Source organism: Myxine glutinosa, unplaced genomic scaffold (genome assembly GCF_964187855.1).
Source record: "Myxine glutinosa unplaced genomic scaffold, kmMyxGlut1.1 SCAFFOLD_1900, whole genome shotgun sequence".
NCBI lineage: Eukaryota > Metazoa > Chordata > Myxini > Myxiniformes > Myxinidae > Myxine > Myxine glutinosa.
Window position 1 is genome coordinate 50,347 of NW_027617995.1, and position 22,237 is coordinate 72,583.

Consider the following 22,237-nt stretch of genomic DNA (forward strand, 5'->3'; position numbering starts at 1 on the left):
CAGCTCGTGGCACAAACAGTAACACACAACATGATAAATGTTGATGCACCAAAAGAGGTCGATGCCGAGGTTAACGATGTTAACAATAACAGTCGAAGTATTGTTACTGAGATAAACGCTTATAATGAGGTAGTTTTGCCATATTTCCATCCAATTCTGCTTTGCGCTTGTTTGTCTCTGCTTTAAGTGGGTCTTGGCCGAGCTGTTGATGCTAATCCGCCAAGATAAAACGATACATGTGGCGTTGTGCTTAATGCATGTATTATTAAAAATGGCGACATTAAATAAAGGGCCAAGATCTGAGTAAATATTGTTCAGCTATAAAAGTTTAATAGACACACATGTGGGTCGACTGAGGCTTCACCTTGACGACGATTCATCGGCCACCTGTCTATAATCGGTTTTATATAGTTTATATGTAAATATCAAGTGAATCGGAGGTAAGCTGATGGTGACCTTGACCTTTTGACCTTAAAATCAATAGGTTTCCAGATTTTGACGAGCTCTATTAGTTGGTTAAGTTTCATAAAGATCGGTTCAGAATTGAGACCTGTAGGTAACTGGCAGACAAACGTAGACAAACAAACAAACATACCCGGAATTCAAATTTAACTGATTGATTTCGCAAGGAAAAAACAAACAATGACAAACGGATAAAAATGCAATGCCCTCTCCTCTGGCGAGGGTAACTCATGTTACTCGTGAAGGCTTTAAATGCCTAGTATTGGAGATTTGTTTTTATAATCCTTAGTATATACCGATTTCAAAGTGGGAGGTGTGGGTGGTTGGTTGACAAAGGTGTGATGGACATTTACCGATCTGAAGATCACTGGTAATGTTTTTCATGCTCTTTTGTAACTCGGTGCCAAGGTGTTTGAGGTTCTGTAGATCATCGTGCATGGAGTACGAGAGGTCCAATAGGTAGTAAACATCAATAGGGTAGTCCTCTGCTCGTCGGAAGGTCAAGTTAATCTTCTGTGGCTCACCTACGTTGGGATACAAAATATGTTTAGCAGAAAGTCCCTCGTCAAAAACAAGATGCCCCAAGCTAGCTCGCTGAGAAAATCTCCCAAAATCTCATTGTCTTGAAATGCAAATGAGAGTTTGTGCACCTACCTGAACGCAACTTGAAGCGTACAGCCTGGGGAGAGATCTGTACAATATTTTTGAGGTTAAGCTTTTCACCAGTCTTCCGTGTGCTCAGTTTATCCCCCTTCTCCACGACCGTGGACCCACGTGGATTTTCGATGGAATTCATTGGGCACCCACGTTCCAACAAGTTTGCGACATAGTTGCAGCGAGCGGAGTTTGCTTCACCCTTCCCGGTGAAGTTCTTGATGAAGGAAGTGAGAAGGGCAAGGGTGAAGGAAATTCAAAATATTCTCACAATTTAGAACTAAAGAAGCTGATCGAAAAGAACTAGCACTTCTATAATTTTGACCTTAAATACAAGCATTTTGTTGAAAACAACATTTTCAACGTATTTGTAAAAAAATTCGAAAAACATGGTTTCACTTTGTCATTATGGGGTGTCTTGTGTGGATCGGTGACAAAAAATATATATTTAATCAATTATAAATTCAGGCTAACACCACAAAATGTGAAAAAGTCAAGGGGCGTGAATACTTCCTGAAGGCCCTGTACTAATATCACATTTGGTCAAAATGCCATCACTGGTTCATAAGTTAGCGGTTGAATGGAACCTCTGACTTTTGACCTTGACCCCATCATCTAATCCACTTATCTTTACATCATTATACATACTTGTACCAAGTGTGACTTGATTCCCTTCAGCCGTTCTTAAGTTGTCGCTGTATCGAAAACCTATCACGGACAGACGGACAGACAAGCCGACATGTAATGCCTCTGGTGACTTCGTCAGTGAAGGCATAATAAAACGTTCAGCCTGGTCAGCCGGCTCGTGAAAGGCTTGGCCCAAAAACATTCCCCAACAAACTAAAGAAGAAGGTTGGAATAATTGGTGTAGTCGTAGTAGTAGCACGGAGGTATATAATATGGAGAGCCAATTGGCCACCTCGCAGCATTAGCCGCCGTGAAGCCACCGGAAATAGTCTGGCGGCCATATTGGGAAGCCGATCGTAAGCCTGTCAAAGCAAAGGCGTGGCGCACTGATGATGCAGCTGGAGCGAATTTTAGGACCGCCGACTATTTAATTAATATAGAATACTAATATTTGAACTGATATTCGGGCTCAGAATCCCGTTCTTTAAGGAAATGGTGTTCATTAAGTTTGAAGTTGATTCCAGACGCATTTTTCCTGGGGAATCCAATGGTTTAGAGCTTGTTTGAAAAAAAAGTGCCCAAAATTACCGCTCGGTGTTCTTTATCGTCCTTCTCATGACCCAATCACCCACTAGTAGGAATAAGAATCCTGACATGTTACACCCCTGTTTAACTCCTGTCTTCACCTTGAACCATTCTGTTGTTTCACCTTGGTCGACGACCGCACATTGAAAGTCTTGGTAAAGGGCTTTTACAAGGTTCACTAATTTTCCAGGTATGCTGTATTTCTTCATTATGACCCAGACTTTCTCTGGGCAAGGAGTCGAAAGCTTTCTAGAAATCTATAAAATTGAGGTACATCGTCGTTTGCCATTCTTTGGCTTGTTCTATAATATTCCTCAATATAAAGATCTGATTTGTTGTCATGTTATATTAGTGGGGCGGCTTAGCCCAAATATTCAAAAGAATTGTGCATTTTGTGATACAAGCACCAAATTTGGCACAAATGTACATTAATATGTTGCGAACATTTTCGGATATTGGGCCACTTGAAATTCCGTAATTTTTTTTTTCAAATTTTTTCAAATTTCGTAATTTCAAATTTTTCGGGTGACACCGTCACAATTTCGGTCTTCGAGGCCGGCCGATAGGCAAAGTGTGACCGGAAGGGACGAGGTTCTCCTGACCACGTGGCCCTCGATCTGGGAAGCGAGAGGCGTTCCATTAGTGGACGCGCCCCTCACGCCCGACTTTCGGGCGGCCCCGGCAGGCCGTTTGTTTTGACGTTCCGTGACAGGCCCCGCACCCCCACCTCCGGGCCGACCGGAAGCTTGTGCTGAGTACATCATACCTGAACAACTCAGTGAGGCAGAACACAGCAGTGCACACCATGGTGACCCCTTCAGTGCATAAACCAATTAACCTGTCCACTGCAGGGCATATAGAAATGAAGTTATTTTCTGCATATAATAATAAATATAAGTTCAGTTCTATATAACAATTTCTGTTATCACCACTACCACTACAACTACCACTACTACAAGCTTTGTCTGGAATTTTGTGGACTAACAGACAAACAGACATACAGACAAGCTGGGATCAAAACATTACCTCCTTCCACCATTGAGTGTAGAGGTAAACATCATGGAAATTATATCATGCCCTAGATTTAATTCATGCTTACCCGTGTATTTGCTTCACTGGTTCACAAGGTCTTTTGCATACATGTAATTCAGACTCTCGTCTTCATTGCTGACCACACAATGTTCGCAACATATTAATGTACATTTGTGCCAAATTTGGTGCTTGTATCACAAAATGCACAATTCTTTTGAATATTTGGGCTAAGCCGCCCCACTATATCGGCCGGCCTCGAAGACCGAAATTGTGACGGTGTCACCCGAAAAATTTGAAATTACGAAATTTGAAAAAATTTGGAAAAAAAAATTACGGAATTTCAAGTGGCCCAATATCTGAAAATGTTCGCAACATATTAATGTACATTTGTGCCAAATTTGGTGCTTGTATCACAAAATGCACAACAGGTTTGCTATGCTGCTACACTATATGATGTTACTTAATTCAGTCATTATATTGTAACTAAGATGTGTATGTTTCTATTACCGAGATGTTAGAAACCAGTCACATAAATGACATGAAACGCTGTCATGTAGTTAACCCACACAATTCTTGGGTTTCGGAAGTTTTTGCTATTCATAACATACAAGACTTACATGTTGCAATGGAACGTTCAGCAGGACATGGTAATTGTTACATGAATAATGGAGCGGAGATATAGACATCTCATGCAACACATCTTTTACAGTTTAAATATTTACATGAAGTGTTGGTGAACTCGCCATATCAGACAAAGGGCAACCCACTTGCAGACTTGATGTCATGTCGCATCAAGAGGCGCTTATATGCGGCAACAAACTGCCGGGCCGTTGGGTTATTCCCACTTCCACATGCAATGCGGACCGCTCCAAAGAAAAGTTCAATGTGGTCTTGGCTCATTTTGTACGTGAGCAGGTATCGCAGGGGAGATGAGGCAGGTTTGACATATGTGAAATACAAAATTTTGACACTCTCTATGCAGATCATGAAACCAATGAAGGGGGTTTTCAAACGCGTATTGGTCATAACTTGACCATTCATGTTTTTGATGTTGGACAAGTAACTGTAGGCAGTATCCAGGAATGGCAGGAAAAGTCCTTCTCGTGATGTCATGAGTGGTGCCTTGTAGTTTCGTGCCAATGGATTGCGAGAATTTAGAATGTCAAACAGTTTGTCCAATGTTTCAATGTATTGGCAGGTAGCCTCACTGCCCTGAAATTCTGATAGTTGCAAAGTGTCCCTGCAAAACCGAATTGCATCTGCCACACTAGTGCTCAATGTCTGAGCGCTGTGTCCACCTTCATGACATTGCTCTTCCACTCGATGTGTTTCCGGGAGAGCTTATTTCCCAGACGCAAGCCTTCCCTCTTCTGCAGATCAAAGAGTGCCTGGATGTATTTCCACGCGATGACTTTTTTGTTGCCATCCTCCATCATTTTCATGGATCCAAGACAGTTTCTTGCAAGTTTAAGCATGTGACATGCATCGAGTACTTCGAGTACTTCGGCTTCAGTCGGACGGTTTGACCAGTCCTGTCGAAGTCACTCTCATTGAAGTGATCACTGCACAGAACTGTGGTGCCTGGGGTGGGGTAGAAGGACTCCCTTCTCAGGGCAGATGTCCATCGAGAGCACAAGTCCTTATCCTTTGGAAACCTTGAAACAAAATACATTGTGGTCACAAAATGTGGTTGCGGGTCAAAACCTCAGAGGGCAGTCAAAACATCCGAGTCAAAACGACTCCATATCAAAATAATATTTTGAGTTTCATATGTATAGTTAAATACAACTTCATCTGCTAATGTTTGCCATGTGTCGGACTTTCGTACCTTCCACAAGTAACCCCCATTTGCTCTTTCTGCTCACGAGTGACACAGGAGGGCATGGAAACCCTGACAGTAGTAGACTGGACAATTAAGTTAAGCTCATCACAAATTAAATCACTTGACAATGATCACGAGCTGACGAGTCAATCTCGATACTTCAATCTGAATCAATGAATGAGTCAATCAGACATCAGTCTGACATACTCACATAGCCCTAGTGAATACACAATACAGTTATATTTGAGATCTGTGTCGTATTGCACACCCTGCGTGTGGTCTAACATCATCAAATTCAAACACAGTGTTCAAACTTCATTGAAACTTAATTACCTAGCCCCACCACCGTGACCACGCCAAAAACTGAAAAAGCAGAACACCCGCGATCGCGGTTTGTCACTTACTTGTGAAATGTGCATGTGGAGGCCTTCCCTGAGGTATTTGTGCAGTCAAATGCAACACACTGTGGTATTTTGAAACAGCGCGTTCACAAATAAGACTCCTTACAGTCGGTAAGCATCCAAAATGAATCAGAAATTGTGAGATCAGCTGATTGTGAGATCAAACACGGACGCAGACACAATCGGCTTCCCAATATGGCCGCCAAGCAACTTCCGCTAGCTTCAGCCGACAGCCATCATTGGCTCTCCAGGTTTATTATATACCTCCGTGAGTAGTAGTAGCAGTAGCAGCAGCAGTAGCAGCAGCAGCAGCAGCAGCAGCAGCAGCAGTCATAGTACTGGGGGTGGTTTTTGTAACATCTGTTCAAGTCTGTCTTTGTTAAGTGCTCTTCCCTGTTCCTTTCATCACCAAAAAAATGATATCAATGAAGAATACAGCCGAAGACAAGCCAGAGTGCTGAAAGCACACCTGCGACAAAACAAAAGCTTCTAACACCTCCCTTTCCATCTCAATACTATTATTCTCATCTTGCACCATAATTGTGAACGCTCCTTGAAAAGGCCTTCTGACAATCTCAGAAAGGAGCAGATGTCAGTATCTCAAAATGTGCTTCATGGCAGGTCCTTTGTTTGCCTTGTTTGTTCAACAAGTCCATTCGCTGTGCTGTCTTCTATCTGCTTGGAAGATGGTGAGTATCAACCCAGCATAAAAGAGTGGCATATTTATTCTCAATTACAAAATTATTTGCCTTCTCCATGTTAAAAGCAACTTTAGCCATTAAATACACACTTTCAGCTGCTCCATCACGGTCATTTATTTTAAAACTCGATGAGTATGGAACATACATTTAGCTTTTATCCGAGTCAATCGATGCCGAGCATTATGTTTCTTCAAATGCAATTGGTGAATAAGCTAATATTTGAAGCACAAGATCAAGGGAGTCTCCCGAGATATAACGCATCCCTTATCACCATCCTCTCCACAATTAGTGTAACAGGAGTCTGTCCCCACCTGTGGACAGATATATTTTCACCTCAGAAATAGCATGAAGCTCGACAACGATTTCTCTTCCAACCTTAACAAGACGAGTGTTCTTCAATAAGGCCGTGTTTTGGGACCAATCCAGTCCCTGGTCTAAGTTCAACGACTCGCTTTCATGGACTTTGTTCCATTTTATGCCCAATCTTATTTTTATTCTTTACACCACTGACCATTCCACAACCTATCGGGGATGCCTCTTCGTGGTGGTTGTACCCTCCCCCTCCCCCCGCAAGACACAAGTCGGGGGCCATATCTTCCCCATGGACCGGCCCTTTCCCTCTTGTCTGTCTGTCTCTCTCTCTAACTCTATCGTGGCCCCGACTTCGTGAAGGTGCGGGTACACCATCCAAGATGTGGGGGATATCTGTGTCGCTCCTGGGAGATCAATCGGCTGTCTCGGTGCCACGGGCTTGTTCAAGATAACTGTCTGGGGCTATACAACAACAACTGACTATTCTGATGCTGTAAAGTCCGATACTCCAGCAACAGGCAGACTGAAGCAACACCACTGTCTGCATATGTGCCTAGTTTACATTTCTAAACAAGTCTTTCAGCCCTGAAACATTTCATGTCACCGTGCCTCTCTGGATAGACCACCTGGCAAATCCCTTGTTTTCTGCAACTAATATCTGGTAGAACAAGTCTTTTGAGCGAGCACATTGTGTCATCGATTCTGGGAAGAACCCCTTTTGGAGCTGTTATCCAAAGCTATTAAATAATTGATATTGGTAGATGTTAAATATCCCATGGTGCGAAGATTACGCAGGTTATCGCAGGCAACCTGGCCAAATTATTATTTCATGGCAGCTTCAGTTGAACATCAGGCTTGGCAATGAGTTTGTGGAAGACTTGGACCAAAGACGTTCCCCCAGCCAATAGCACAACAAAATGGGAATAATTGGGGCTGGTAAGGAAGTAGTAAAGAGTAGACTGCAAAAACAAATGCTGAAAGTACATTTTTGGCCACAAAAAGTCCTGCCTTAGTAGCTCCAAGCTCCGAAAGATCGAGGGGAGCGCTTATTGGCTTTTATCTCCTTTTTCCACTTCCAGAAGCAATGACAGATAAAACCCTGAGCATCAATGGAATCTCTTTGCAAGAGGATGAGGCAACGATGGCTCACCATGAGAAACAAATTGGTGGCCTCTGTTCTACAGCAGCTTTGATCAAGATCCACCCACGAGCTATCTCTGGCATTTAGACATCCCCCGTCTCATGAGACCGTACATTCACAGTACAACAACTTGTGCCATTAATTGAAGTTGGCAGCTCAGAGCATATCGAAGTGGCACAACATTTCACAAACCGGCTGGCTAGACCTGGCGTTAGAGGAAATATTAGGGTCAGGAATTTGTAATTCTTCCAGGCCACTAACAAACAGACAAGGCCCTATTGTTTTTGAAAGGGATTGGAGGATCTTTAATGTCCAAGAAATTTTTTTAACAGACGGGTTCTGAAGTCGGTACACTTATTGATGATGTAACATGCTGTGTGCGAAGCACCAATAATTATTGATCAAACATAGTCGAGATAGCTCAAAGGTGACTGCGTGACTTCTGAGCTCTCCCCAATCAGCCTACGTTTATATTATAAAATTATAGTAGTTACAAAAATAATTGGTCTATTATATCCTATTGATCTATGCACATCAGCAATTTTCTAGTTACATGACCATGTTTCATATAACAGCAACACAAAGGATCATACGGACAAGCATGCAAATTAATACAAAACCCCATAGGAGTGAGTGGCACCTGTGAAGGGCTTCTTGTACCATTAGAAGCTGATATGGTTTAAACCCATTAAGCTCTATGGGCAATTCCACAGGTTGATGGACATGGTTTTGAAAAAAAAAATGTGAAATTTCATGTTTCAATATATTTTTTAACTGGTTATACATGAAAGTCAGTGAAACAAACAATGAATTGTCATTTCTGTTCGAATTTTTTGAGAAATTAGGTAGTGAATTGAGAGCAATTTTTTATGGCAAAAAAGTAAAACAAAATCTGAAAAAGTAGGCCTTGCATTAGAAGTAGGTAGATAAGAAATATTCCAAACTCATTTGTGTGTCCAGACTGTGTGGTGATCACATTTTCTGAATTACATATCAGTTTGATACCTTGTCATTTTGAATGTAAAAAAGTGTCATGGTGTGGCTCTTTGTATGATGTAACGTGAGTAACCGAAAAAGCACATCTTTTCTGAGATCAACTTCTTTATTGAGTACAAATCTTGTAGTTCAAATTTTCTTAGTTCCAATGTCTCATGATTAAAAAATTAATGTTTTATTAATATTCATGGGCACATTTATTAATAAACAGCGAGCAAATGTGGTAACGTGAGTAACCGTGTAACGTGAGTAACTGTTACGTGTTCCTCCCCGACCTCCTGGTCTCGGTATACCTCCGAACCCCGGGAGGAGCCATGGCAGAAAAATATGTTATGCCGTGTCGAAATCACTATGGAAACCACACCAAGAGGTATCAACAAACCAATAATATATTAAAAATCACACAGGGATAACGATACAACAATTATAGCAATCCACAATACAATCAATATCTCGAGATGGTACCATCTATTAAAGTAATAAACCTCACTGCTCTCCCAGTGAATATGACCGAACACTCCTCAATGTCTCTTTAACTCAATGGTGCTCCCGGCGAAGAGGCGATGAGGCGAGTAAGGAGGTGGAGGCAAGGCGGGGACCGTCACGTGGTCCCAACCAACAGCAAATTAGCGGTGGAAAGAGGAATCCCAAAGACGCGATCCAAACGTGCACATTCACCGTTCAACCGGCGAACCGCACCGTATTCTTCAAACGCCGCTGTCGCGCACACACATCCTCGGCAAACCACCGGAGGGCGAGACCAGCGGACGCGGCAAAACCTTGTTTCGCGAACGACGCGTGAGGTTCCCAAAATGGCGGACGGCTCTTACTCGAGCCACAGCCTCTAGGCGAGGATTCTCCGGAATCTCACGCCTGTACCTGACTACGCAGGCTTTTTCAATACTCCAGCGATAACACCGATCGCACGATTCTTTTCACAGACTCAAAGTTCACTCGCGGCGTTCGCTCAACCACGCTCCGTACGGAGCTTCAAGACACCTCTTTTCACTGTCCTCACGCCTTCCTCTTCTTCCTCTCTCCGTCGTCGTCTTCCGGCTTCCCGTCTCTTTTTCATGAGCGCTTGTAACCTTTTAACCACAATAACCATTTCCCTTAAAAAACAATAACCATAATACTTAGAACCAACAATAATAACTAGCCGAAACCCGTGGAACATCCACGGAAGGGAGGATGTGGTGTATGGAAAGAGTGTACCATTATGGATGGCATAGGGGAGCGCTCATGGGATCTTCTTCTTCCGTTAAGCTCCAATTTTTTCTCTTTAAGTTAAGTCCAATCAGTCCTCTCTGCTCGAAGTGCTCAGGCCATGCCTTCCCGCTCTCATACTTTTATTGCCGTTCGGTGTAGAAAGGGATTGACATATCGTTCGTCTGTTTCAGCTCGTTATCTTTAAGCTTCCTTACGTCTCGCCACCTGCTACACCTCTCTGAGTTACGAGGATTTATGCAACGCACCCCGAGTATCGCAACGTCACTCCATTTAACTTTATTAAAATGACGATAAAGACGTGAAACCCGTGGAACATCCACGGATGGGAGGATGTGGTGTATGGATAGAGTGTACCATTATGGATGGCATAGGGGAGCCTTCATGGGATCTTCTTCTTCCGTTAAGCTCCAATTTTTTCTCTTTAAGTTAAGTCCAATCAGTCCTCTCTGCTCGAAGTGCTCAGGCCATGCCTTCCCGCTCTCATACTTTTATTGCCGTTCGGTGTAGAAAGGGATTGACATATCGTTCGTCTGTTTCAGCTCGTTATCTTTAAGCTTCCTTACGTCTCGCCACCTGCTACACCTCTCTGAGTTACGAGGATTTATGCAACGCACCCCGAGTATCGCAATGTCACTCCATTTAACTTTATTAAAATGACGATAAAGACGTTTCCTTATATATCCTAATTTAAAATGTTCAAGGGAATAAAAAGACCATTTGGTTCACACCACCCATGTTCACACCACTCGACTGTCCAATCAGCGGATCAGCGGACGACTGTCCAACCATTTCCCTTAAACAACAATAACCATAATACTTAGAACCAACAATAATAATAATAAGAACAATAATAATTAGTGCCGAATCCGTAACACTTCCCCCCCTCAAGAAAGAAAGTTTGAACACAGCAAAAACTTTCTTTGCAGGCAAATTCTTGAAACCAACAAAAGTAAACTCACAACCCAAATCATCAATTCCTGTGGGCAACAATAATCAATATTTCCCAAAAAATAAAGCAACAAAATTTCAAACAACCCACAGGTTTCCAAAGTTAATTCAATCTGGACAAAGCGTCAGCAACGACATTGTCCCTGCCCTTTACATGTTCAATTTCCCAGTTAGACTCCTGCAAAGCCAAACTCCATCTCATCACCCTCTGATTTTTTTTTACTTTTAATTTCTTTTGAATGAAGGTTAAGGGGTAGTGGTCAAAATCCAAAGTCAAGCAAATCTACAGCACTTTTCCCCGGTAGGCTGAGCTGAAAGCCAGGTTCCATGGTGGTTGCGTGGTGAGGCCTGGAAGTATTCACTACATGGACGCCTTTAGAAACGTGGATTTCATGGTTAGTCCGTGCAGGAAAGTTCACTACATGGACGCCTTTAGGAACGTGGAGTTCACGGTTAATCCGTGTAGGGAAGTTCACTACATGGACGCCTTTAGGAACTTAGTTCTTAGTTCACGGTTAATCCGTGTAGGAATTTTTTCTCGGCTGCTCCGCAGTATTCAGTGCTCCAACTCTTTCTAACTTTCGTAATAATCACGGTTGGACCGCTTGTCACTGAAGTCACGTAAATAGCGGTCTCCTTCTCGGCCACTACCCTGATAATCATTCCTTCGGGAGCTTCGGGAGCCTCCATCGTAATATCGACTGCGGCCACCACCAAAACTACCGCCACGTTTTCCTCTTCTGTAGTCCCCTCGACGCCTACGGCCTGCCTTCTCTACGGCTATGGTCCGACCCTGCAAATCCTTACCATTCCAATCCGTCTCTGCCTCTTTGGCGTCCTTTGTGTTTTCAAACGTGACAAAGCCAAACCCTCTTGACTTTTGCGTTTCCCTGTCTTTTACCAGCCGCAATTCCAGAAGCGGTCCATATTTGCTAAAGACAGAGGTCAGAACTTCCTCCTTTGTTTTGAAGTTCAGTCCACCTACAAATAGCTTGCCAAATTTGCCACCATCCCTGACTGGTGTGGTTATTTTCCCTACTTGGCTTTTTAACAACCATCAGGTTACCAGAAACTTGACCACCGGCTAAATCATTACCGATAACAAAAGATACTCCCTCTACAGGAAGAGTGGCTTGTAAACCTACAGTGACCGGTCCTGACACCAAATCAGATTCTAAATGGATGACATGAAGTGGAGCTGTAACACAGCCACCAATCCCCTGTCAACAAACACTAGCACCAGTTGCCGTCTCCTCGGACAAGGGCAAAATGCCTTCAAGCATCAAAGATTGATGTGCTCCTGTGTCCGTCAATACCCGAACCGATTTCTGGTTAGTCGAGTCTCCATCCAGTGACACCAACCCCTCTGAAATAAATGGTTGGTAACCCTTTTGAGGGCGATTTCTCACATTTGCCATGGCATTCGGAGTTGTACTAGTCGAACTCCGCTCCCGATTTCCCTTTTCCAGAGCATAACAGTGGGACATCGTGTCCAGGCTTATGGCAAAAAGCGCAAGTAGGCCCGGAGGAGAACCTCGTGGTCTGCCTCGAGCCCCCGGAGGATACGTCTGCCTTGGAACTGTTGTCTTCTGATTTCTAGAAGTCGTGGTATCAGAGTGGTCCTCATAGTCATCTCGAAGCCGCCCTCCTGAATTTTCGTTCTCCGCCCCTTATGTACCATAGCTCCCCTGGCTAGGTCTAGGCGAAACGTTAGGTTTGTGGAACCCCATCCTGTGTGTTAAGGCGTAGTCAGCTGCCATGGTTGCTGCCTCATACAACTTTCCTTTCCTCCAGATGTACTTTAATGTCCTCGTGGACACACTGTTGGAATTCCTCCACCAGGATCAATTGTCGCAATAGTTCGAAGTCTTTCCCAACCCCTTTTGCATCACACCACCTATCAAACATGGTTTCTTTCATTCTGGCAAACTCCATATGGGTCTCACTCTCCCTCTTCCTGGCATTCCGGAATTTTTGCTGGTAAGCTTCCGGGACCAATTCATAGGCTTTGAGAATGTTTTTTTTTCACTATCTCATAATCTGCACATTGCTCAATTGGTAAAGCCGAATAAATATCTTGAGCTTTACCCACCAGAACACTTTGCACTAACATGGTCCAGGACTCCTCAGGCCATTTCATCAGTTGAGCCATTTTCTCAAAGTGTGAGAAAAAATTGGCTACCTCCTTTTCATTGAAGGGTGGAACCAGCCTCACATGTCTGCCAACATCCCAAGTGTTCTGACTAGGTGTCGAACCAGTCGGCATGGATGGTACACCTCTCCCCGTTCTTTCCTTAAATCCAGCTCCTTGAGTTTAAGTTCCTGCTGAAGCGCCATTTCACGTTCCCTTAACTCCCTTTCGGCTTTTCTCTCCTCTGCTTTTTTTCTCCTCTAACCTTTCCTGGAGTTCTCTTTCAACTCTCCTTTCCTCTGCTTTTTTTCTCTTCTCTTCTTTCTTCGAGGTCTCTTTCAACTATCCTTTCCTCTGCTTTCTCGTGCTTTTTTCTCTTCTAACCTTTCCTGGAGTTCTCTTTCTTCTGCTTTTAACCTTTCCTGGCTCTGCAATTGCATCTCCAATATCCGGAGCTCCACATTTTCTTGTTCCTCGGGTAACCAATCCAAAGCTCCCCCTTCCCATGTTCCTTGTCCCACCAGAGATTCTATCACCAATCTCTGCATCTCTGCTTTCCTCATATTCGTTTGGACCTCCAAGCTAAAATGTCTGGCCAATACCAAGAGGTCCTATTTTAGTAACGCTCTGAACTGTGCCTCACTAGGGGTCGCTGCAAACTTCTCTGCATCAAACTCCATGGTGACTATTGTTAACACCTGTTAACCTTCACACAAGAAATCTCAAAAAAAAAAATTTTGGGAAAAATTTGGGAATGTTGGAAAAAGTACCAAATTTGGGAATTCTGGGAATGTTAGGGAATTCTTTCCCGGACTAAATTTAGGGAATTTTTTATCCTGGACGAAGACCCAATTTCGAGCCCACGAGTCAATTGGACGAGCCCCCAATTTCTGTTACGTGTTCCTCCCCGACCTCTTGGTCTCGGTATACCTCCAAACCCCGGGAGGAGCCACGGCAGAAAAATATGTTATTCCGTGTCGAAATCACTATGGAAACCATACCAAGAGGTATCAACAAACCAATAATATATTAAAAATCACACAGGGATAACGATACAACAATTATAGCAATCCACAATACAATCAATATCTCGAGATGGTACCATCTATTAAAGTAATAAACCTCACTGCTCTCCCAGTGAATATGACCGAACACTCCTCAATGTCTCTGTAACTCAATGGTGCTCCCGGCGATGAGGCGAGTAAGGAGGTGTAGGCAAGGCGGGGACCGTCACGTGGTCCCAACCAACAGCAAATTAGCGGTGGAAAGAGGAATCCCAAAGACGTGATCCAAACGTGCACATTCACCGTTCAACCGGCGAACCGCACCGTGTTCTTCAAACGCCGCTGTCGCGCACACACATCCTCGGCAAACCACCGGAGGGCAAGACCAGCGGACGCAGCAAAACCTTGTTCCGCGAACGACGCGCGAGGTTCCCAAAATGGCGGACGGCTCTTACTCGAGCCGCAGCCTCTAGGCGAGGATTCTCCAGAATCTCACGCCTGTACCTGACTACGCAGGCTTTTTCAATACTCCAGCGATAACACCGATCACACGATTCTTTTCACGGACTCAAAGTTCACTCGTGACGTTCGCTCAACCACGCTCCGTACGGAGCTTCAAGACACGTCCTTTCACTGTCCTCACGCCTTCCTCGTCTTCCTCTCTCCGTCGTCGTCTTCCTGTCTCTTTTTCATGAGCGCTTTTAACCTTTTAACCACAATAACCATTTCCCTTAAACAACAATAACCATAATACTTCGAACCAACAATAATAATAATAACAACAATAATAATTAGTGCCGAATCTGTAACAGTAACCATGTTTCCTTTGGAACTAAATGTCAAATTCCAGCCTGTGACTACATGGAAGTGCTGTGGTATATGTGAAATGAATTTAGTGATGTGTGTTACCCTAAAACAATAGAGGGCAGTGTAAACAAAGGAGTCTACCCATCATGCAATTCACTTTCTCCTGACCACATGTTCTCATGTTGCACATGTCCACACTCAACTCTCTGATAAACTGTACATCACTAATACTAATACTAATTACTAATTATACTTATCTAATTGTATACTAATTATCTAATTGTAAATCCCTGGTGTTGGGCTAGCGGCTAGGGTGCCGGCTTAGGATCCTAGGATCCTGGGTTCGAATCCCGGTCAATCGCTGAATTAACGCCAGGGGGGGTTGACTCAGCCTGTCATCCTTCCGAGGTCGGCTAATTGAGTACCAGTTCACTGGTAATTCCCTGCTTGTCGTTAAAGGCGGCAAAAAGGGTTGGCGTCAGGAAGGGCATCTGGCCGTAAAACATTGCTTCAAAAGGGGGACCGAAAAACAACAACAACCACAGTTCCCGAAAAAGGCCAACCCCCGCTTGCGGGGAAAAATGGCCTCTAAAGGTGGTTTTTTTTTTTTTTTGTTTGTTTTTTAATTGTATACTAATTGTCCTTTTTTGTATAATTTTTTTTTATAGCAACAGTCTTATTTAACGTAACCTCCATCCTAACCCACAAGTTTAATTTACATATGTTGTGTGCAAAGTATGATTTCCCAGCATAGAAATGCTAGTTAAAAGATAAAGATAAAAATAAATAGAAAGAAAAAAGATAAAGACATAGAAATAAAGTATAAAAAATAAAATATAAATTTTAATAAAAATTAAGTGTAAATAAATAAAGTATAAAATAAATAAATAAATAAAGTATAACATAGAAATAAAGACAGTGTTTGACGCTGCCCAGCGGATTCATGGTATCGCCGCATGCATTGTCTGGAGATAGTACAGGATGAAGTCTCTGCCCATGTTCTTACATAGGACACATGCAACAACACATGCAGCAGTACAATTGACACCAGTGCAAATGTGGAATCTGATGTTAGGGTAGGAGATTGGTACGCAGTGGAGTACGAGGAGAAGCTGTATCCTGGAGAAGTGCTGGCTATTGGTAATCAAAATGATTATCAAGTTTCTGTGATGGAGCAAGCAGGCAAGTACTGGAAATGGCCCAAACAACGAGACAATATCTTTTACATCAAAGAGAACCTGAAGAAAAAAAAATAGAGGCCCCAGAAGTTGCCAATAACAGTGGCCACTTCAAGTTCTGTGAGGAATTTTAACAATCAGAACATTGCCTTGTGGAAAGATGCAGAACATTGTTGTGTTTGTGTTTTTTTGAATCCCAAGTTCTGTGAGGAATTTTAACAATCGGAACATTGCCTTGTGGAAAGATGCAGAACATTGTTGTGTTTGTGGTTTTTTTTTTCAATCCCAAAAATATTTCATATTTCTTTGTGCTACCTTGCTGCCTGCTGATTGACAAAGTATTTAAGACATATTCATTCATTAATATTCAGCACTGGCATCAAAAGTGTAGGTTAAGAGAAAAGAGCCTAATGCAGAAAATGAACTGAGGCTGGGTGGTCACTTTTTACATTTGTACTTTATGATACTGTTACGGATTCGTCACTTCCGTCTTTGTGGTTTTCATCCACTGGAAGCATTTTTAGTTTCATATACTATTATTGTTACAGTTTGAGTGTGAAATGGAGATAACTGTCTTCAAAGGTAAAAATTAGTGTTTCAAAAGAAAAACGAAATGGATCGGGAGAAACCGGAAGAGGAGGAATAAGAGGCTTGAGCGGATCAAGTGAGATCGGGAAAGGAAGGCCGATCTGCTTCGAGGTGTCGAGTGGACGCTGGTGGACGATGGTCACGAACGAATATTGGTTTCCCTGGGAAAGGGATTCCTGTGACAGTGTCGTTATTGCTGTGGCAGATAAACCTGCGTGACGGGTTTTGCTTTTGGTTCCGAAAGTGAATCATTGCTGGAGAGCAGGTACGCCTCCATTACGGGCCCGTCCGCCATTTCAACTCGCACCAGCCATTTCGCCTGGTTCTTGTGTGTGTCGTGGATTTCGCTTGGGAATTCATGGTTCTCCGCTTGGGAACTGCTGCTCGTTCATGTCAGCGTCATTGTTTGGTGAACCGAAGGTGTGAATTCCCAGTCGCCTTTTGGGTGAACTTTTACCTGACTGACGTCGGCCCAACCTCACCCAACGGCTCTTCTGCAGCGTCGACTGTCAGCCATCCTGGGTTCAGGTCTCAATACGACCTTTTTTCTTGTGATCACCGGAGCGTGAATAGACTTTGGCCTAGTGTCGGGACAGTGACTTTGGGGGTGATACAAATGCTCACGTGGAGTACCGTGAGTTATTGAGTTAAGAAACTGGTGGTACCATCATAGGAATTATATGGTGTTTGCTGTGCAATTGAGGTTTTCTTGTACTTGCGCAAGTTGTTATTATTGTGCGATTTTAATACAATTGCAATTGCAGTTGCAGGAGAAGTACATGGAGAAGAGGAAGAAGTTGTTTCTTGGGTTTGTTGATCTGGAGAAAGCATTCGATCGGGTTCCACGCAAAGTATTGACATGGGCATTGAGGAAGTTAGGAGTGGAGGAATGGTTGATCAGAGTAGTGAATGCAATGTACAAAAGAGCGCGCACAGCTGTAAGGACGAAGGACGGGAACAGTGGTGAGTTTGAGGTGAAGGTGGGAGTGCATCAGGGGTCGGTACTAAGTCCACTACTATTTGTAGCTGTGATGGAGGTGCTGGCTCAGAACGTAAAGGAGGGTTTACCGTGGGAGTTGTTGTATGCAGATGATCTGGTGTTGATTGCGGAAAGTATGGATGGACTGAAGGAAAAGATGAACACGTGGAAGGAATGTATGGAGACAAAAGGTCTGAAGGTGAATATCGGAAAGACGAAGGTGATGGCAAGTGGTAAAGCATGTGGTGAGGTGGAAAGAACTGGGAAGTGGCCCTGTGCTGTGTGTAGGAAGGGTGTCGGAGTGAACTCCATTCAGTGTACAATGTGCGCTGAGTGGGTTCATCAAAAATGTAGTGGTCTGAGAGGGTCATTAACCAGTGTGGCAGCTACATTCAAATGTAAGGTGTGCACAGAGGGAGCTGCAGATGGAGGAAATGTTGAGTTGGATCTTGGAGACGGCATGAAGCTGGAAGGTGTGAAAACATTTTGCTACCTCGGAGACATGCTGAATGGAGAAGGTGGATCAGACTCGGCAACGGTTGCTCGAGTGAGATGTGCATGGAGAAGTTTCGGGAATTGAGTGGCGTGCCGATGATGAGGGGAGTGTCGTTGAAGCTGAAGGGAAAGGTGTATGCTGCATGTGTGAGAAGTGTTATGATTTATGGGAGCGAGACATGGGTAATGAACGTAGAGCAGCAACGAAGGTTGGAAAGGGTGGAAATGTGAATAGTTCGACGGATGTGCGGAGTATCGTTGAGAGAGAGGAAGACAAATGATGAATTGCGAAAGATGATGGGAATAGAGCCTGTGATTGATGCTGTGAAGAGGAACAGGTTGAGATGGTTTGGTCATGTGTTGAGGAAGGATGAAAGTGACTGGTTGAGAAGAGTGATGGAAATGAATGTAGAAGGAAGTAGAAGACGGGGAAGACCGAGAAAGACTTGGCTAAAGATGGTGGAAGAAGAAATGCGGGCAAGGGGGTTAACAAGGAGAGATGCAGAAAATAGGGCAAAATGGAGAAGATTGTCATGGGGACCGCAAGGCTAACCCCTGCTCTAGCAGGGAAAATAGCCTTTAAAATGCATGTTGTTGTTGTTGTTTAATACATTACTTGGGTTTTGTATCGATTGATTGGTGTGGTTTCACCATTGGTCATTGGCACACATAATAGCACATCTTTCTGCCGTGACTCCTTTCGGGGCTCGGAGGTACACCGTGACCGGGGTTTGGGGAGGAGCACGTAACAATACATTAATGCATACTGCTTACTTTCTTTTTTTTTTCTTGTGTTTTACCAAAATTAAATTGAATATGATAGTGATAGATAGAGTATTATTACTTATCATGTCTTTTGAATCTAAATAAGTTGATTATCAATTGATATCACCAAAAAAAATTGACAAATGATTCGGATAGAGTACGGGCAAATTGTAACGTGAGTAACCGTAACGTGAGTAACCATGTTTTATGTCTCCTACATCAAAATTATTATTTTCAGAGGTTTTCTTTTACCAACAATATGTGACCCAGTATTGGGACTATACAGAACATAAAAAGTTTTCTTCTTGTAATACCTCAGATTAGGACATTTTTGAAATTTGTAGTCTTCATTATATGCATGTCCAAATCATGTAACGTGAGTAACCGACACATTTTTGTGGATATAACACTAACAAAATTCTTTACTGAGTTTTTCTTTATACCCCGTTCTCATTTGAACGATTTTCTACATGAATGCCGTGCGACTACCAAATCACACAGGGCGTACGGGAGTCGCACGGCAGTCTGTTGATTATTCGCACAGCTTGTAGGGGTGTCGTGTGTAATCACTGGTAATTCGGACGGGTCGCATGCCCGTGCGGGTTTTTTCAACTGTTGAAAATTTCCATACGACTGTCGCACGTTTCGCATAGTTCGCATCGATTTTATGCGATTCGCGCGGATCGAACGGCGCTTGTACGGCGGACGCACGGCGCTCTGATTGGTTGTACGGCGGTTGTACCGCATGCGCACAGGTCGCACGCGAGTTGAACAAAAATCGCACGGCGCTTGCGCGGGACTGCACGGCGCTTGAGGTTGTACGGCAGTCGCACGCAACTTGAACCGGAAAAGTCACACGAGAGTTTAACGGCAGTCGCACGGCAGTTGTACAAGTGAGACTGGGCGGAAAAAAACAGGGAAATTTGTACGGAAATCGCACGGCTGTACGATTTTTTAGTCGCACCGCAGTTGTCCAAAAAATCGTTTAAGTGAGAACGGGCCTTTATGCTTGTCATTTATGTTGTCTACTACAAGCTATGAGTAAATAATAAACTTCATTGCATACATTTAGAAATTAGACCTCTTTGAATGAGTCATTGTTGCTTCAAATGTAACGTGAGTAACCGTGGAATTGCTCCTATAATACTGCAAAAGGTGAGTATACTTGTACAATAATAGCAGGTAAAATTTCTCGATAGACATGGGAGCTAAAGTGTCCTTCAAAAAAGAACGTCAGAGTCAGGCTGGTAAATCTGGATGTAGACCGGGAACTTTTTGTGAAACCTACCGGAAACATGCACCAACCACAGCTGGCACTCTTACGTATGCAGTCTCCACACCACTTGGCATTCCCATCAAGGCACTCATTCTGCGATTCTGTGAGATAGACAAGTTAGAGAGCCCATTCATGCGGAATTAGATGCAAGTGAGCAAGCAGTTCACGACAACTTGAGACTCAATAGTTGCTTAAAACAAACCCAGACCCCTGAAGGTCTAGTTCGCCATCAGAATCAAACTCACCCTGTTGATTTCCTGCAAAGACTGCTGAGCTGATAATAAATACAGCCAAGAGGAGGAGCCATCGGTTCTTCATCTTGAAAGGCAGAAATAGTGGGGAAAGGAGGATGGACAGCAGTGGAAGGCTCAATGAAAGGAGGATAAAGAAAATTAGATTATTTCACACACACACATTGGCAAGTCGATGAAATGACCTTGCTGGCTTAACCACCATGTTTAAGTAATGTCAATGATGAGCAATGCTTTGCATTGACCAAGTCTTCAAACAAAAAAGGTTGATGGAGAAGGGAAAGAAAGGCAAAGTGACATACAAGAAGCAAGTAGAATGAAGAAAGAAAAGAATGAGCAAGAGATTAAAGAGAAAAAGCTTCTGCACCTGCTGCTCTTAGAATTGCATTTCCTGGACTTGTTTGTGACGACAGTTGAGAGATTCACAATGCCAGGAATTATGGCTAGAAAGCTCCATAATTATCCAGTATCAAGGGCTAGTCAGGTCAGAACAGTCAGCAGAATGAAGAATACAAGACTGTCCATATCGGTACCTCTGCCACTGAAGGTCGTTCAGACTTCAGAGGTCATGCTTTCACCCCTGTTTGTCTGTCTGTGTTTGTCTGTGAACAGGTTATCTCAAAATGTTATGGACGGATTTGTACGAAATGTGGTGGACAGGTTGGGTGTGTGACAAGGACAAATTGATTCGATTTTGATTAAGGTAAGGATACAGATCTGGCTTATCAGTGGGATACAAAACGTAAACTGTTCAACCTGGTGGAGGTATGCGCTTCCACGGAAATACAATAGTTGTGAAGCTTCTGGACCTGAGATATCCGGCAATGTAAGCTGGTCGCTCCCAGAGATATTTTGTGGAAGTAAAGTTAAAGATACGTATCCCCAACTAGAAGTAAAAGAAGAAGGAAAGCCTGGCAGACCAGAGTATCTGCAGGTCTCCTTAGTGACAGAATGAGCAAAGTTCTCCGGGAGGATGACTTTGCGCTATCGCCTGGGGCCACCAATATCTCTATAAAGGAGATTGAAAAGAGTTTGGGATCGTTTGTCTTTTATCGGAGCATCAGCACAATAGGTCCTCCATGGTCCATCTGCTCCTCTTGAAGATCTGTGCCGCCGCTACTGTCCACGTATAACCTGCCACGATACATTTATTTATCGTATTTCATCCACTGTAAACAAACATTTCTCTGAAATGCAGGTGGGAGCTCTGCGTGCTGATCCCCAGCCTTAAAAGGTATTTGCAATGCAGTAGAGTACCACACCTTGCATGCTGAACAGCATTTCTGCATCCTGGAGATTGATGTCGAATGCCTCGGATTAAATTATCACGAGTGCTCGAAGGCTTGCCAAAGCACCGAACCACAGCACGGAGCAGTACTCCACTGCACCGCAGTCTACAAATACCTTTTAAAAATCAAGATTAACTGAGCGGTTTCAAGACACTACTTGGCTTGATGCAAAATACCCGATTTACGTCTGGTTTTTTTGGGCCCAGTTTTGAAACGTGCCTTTCCTGGACAGATAAGACTAATGGTTGAGCTCGAGAGTGAGGCTCTATGTCTTCGACAAGTTGGTCACAACAGAAAATGGAAGGGTGGAGGAAGGGGGTTCTTCCGGCATTTTCTGGAAAGAAAGTAAAGAAATAATACTTCGTTGGAAAAAAAAAAAGAAGTTAAAATCAGGATCATGGAATGCTATTTTATCTTGTCCCACAGTGGCTGAGAGGAATTGTCCCAAGTTAACATTACTGGGGTCGTCAGCAAAATGGAACGGTTGATTATCCAAAGAGCTGGAATAATGATTCCGAAATGGAAAACAAAAGAGCATCGGGCTCAAAAGCTGGCAAGAGGAA

The 22,237-nt window shown here is 43.4% G+C and overlaps 1 protein-coding gene across 1 annotated transcript in view; it reads right to left on the bottom strand.

The window, feature by feature from the left end:
- The window catches only part of LOC137410972 (integrin beta-1-like), a 47,761-nt gene extending 26,555 nt beyond the window's left edge, over positions 1–21,206 (bottom strand). Inside the window, exons 1-4 of the mRNA XM_078769275.1 lie at positions 20,380–21,206; positions 20,147–20,235; positions 1,117–1,333; positions 816–986 (exon numbers count right to left, since the gene is read on the bottom strand). Of these exons, the coding sequence (XP_078625401.1) occupies positions 816–986; positions 1,117–1,333; positions 20,147–20,235; positions 20,380–20,452 (550 nt within the window). The 5' untranslated portion in view covers positions 20,453–21,206. The remainder of the gene's footprint in view (positions 1–815; positions 987–1,116; positions 1,334–20,146; positions 20,236–20,379) is intronic.
- Between the last annotated feature and the right edge of the window lie 1,031 nt (positions 21,207–22,237).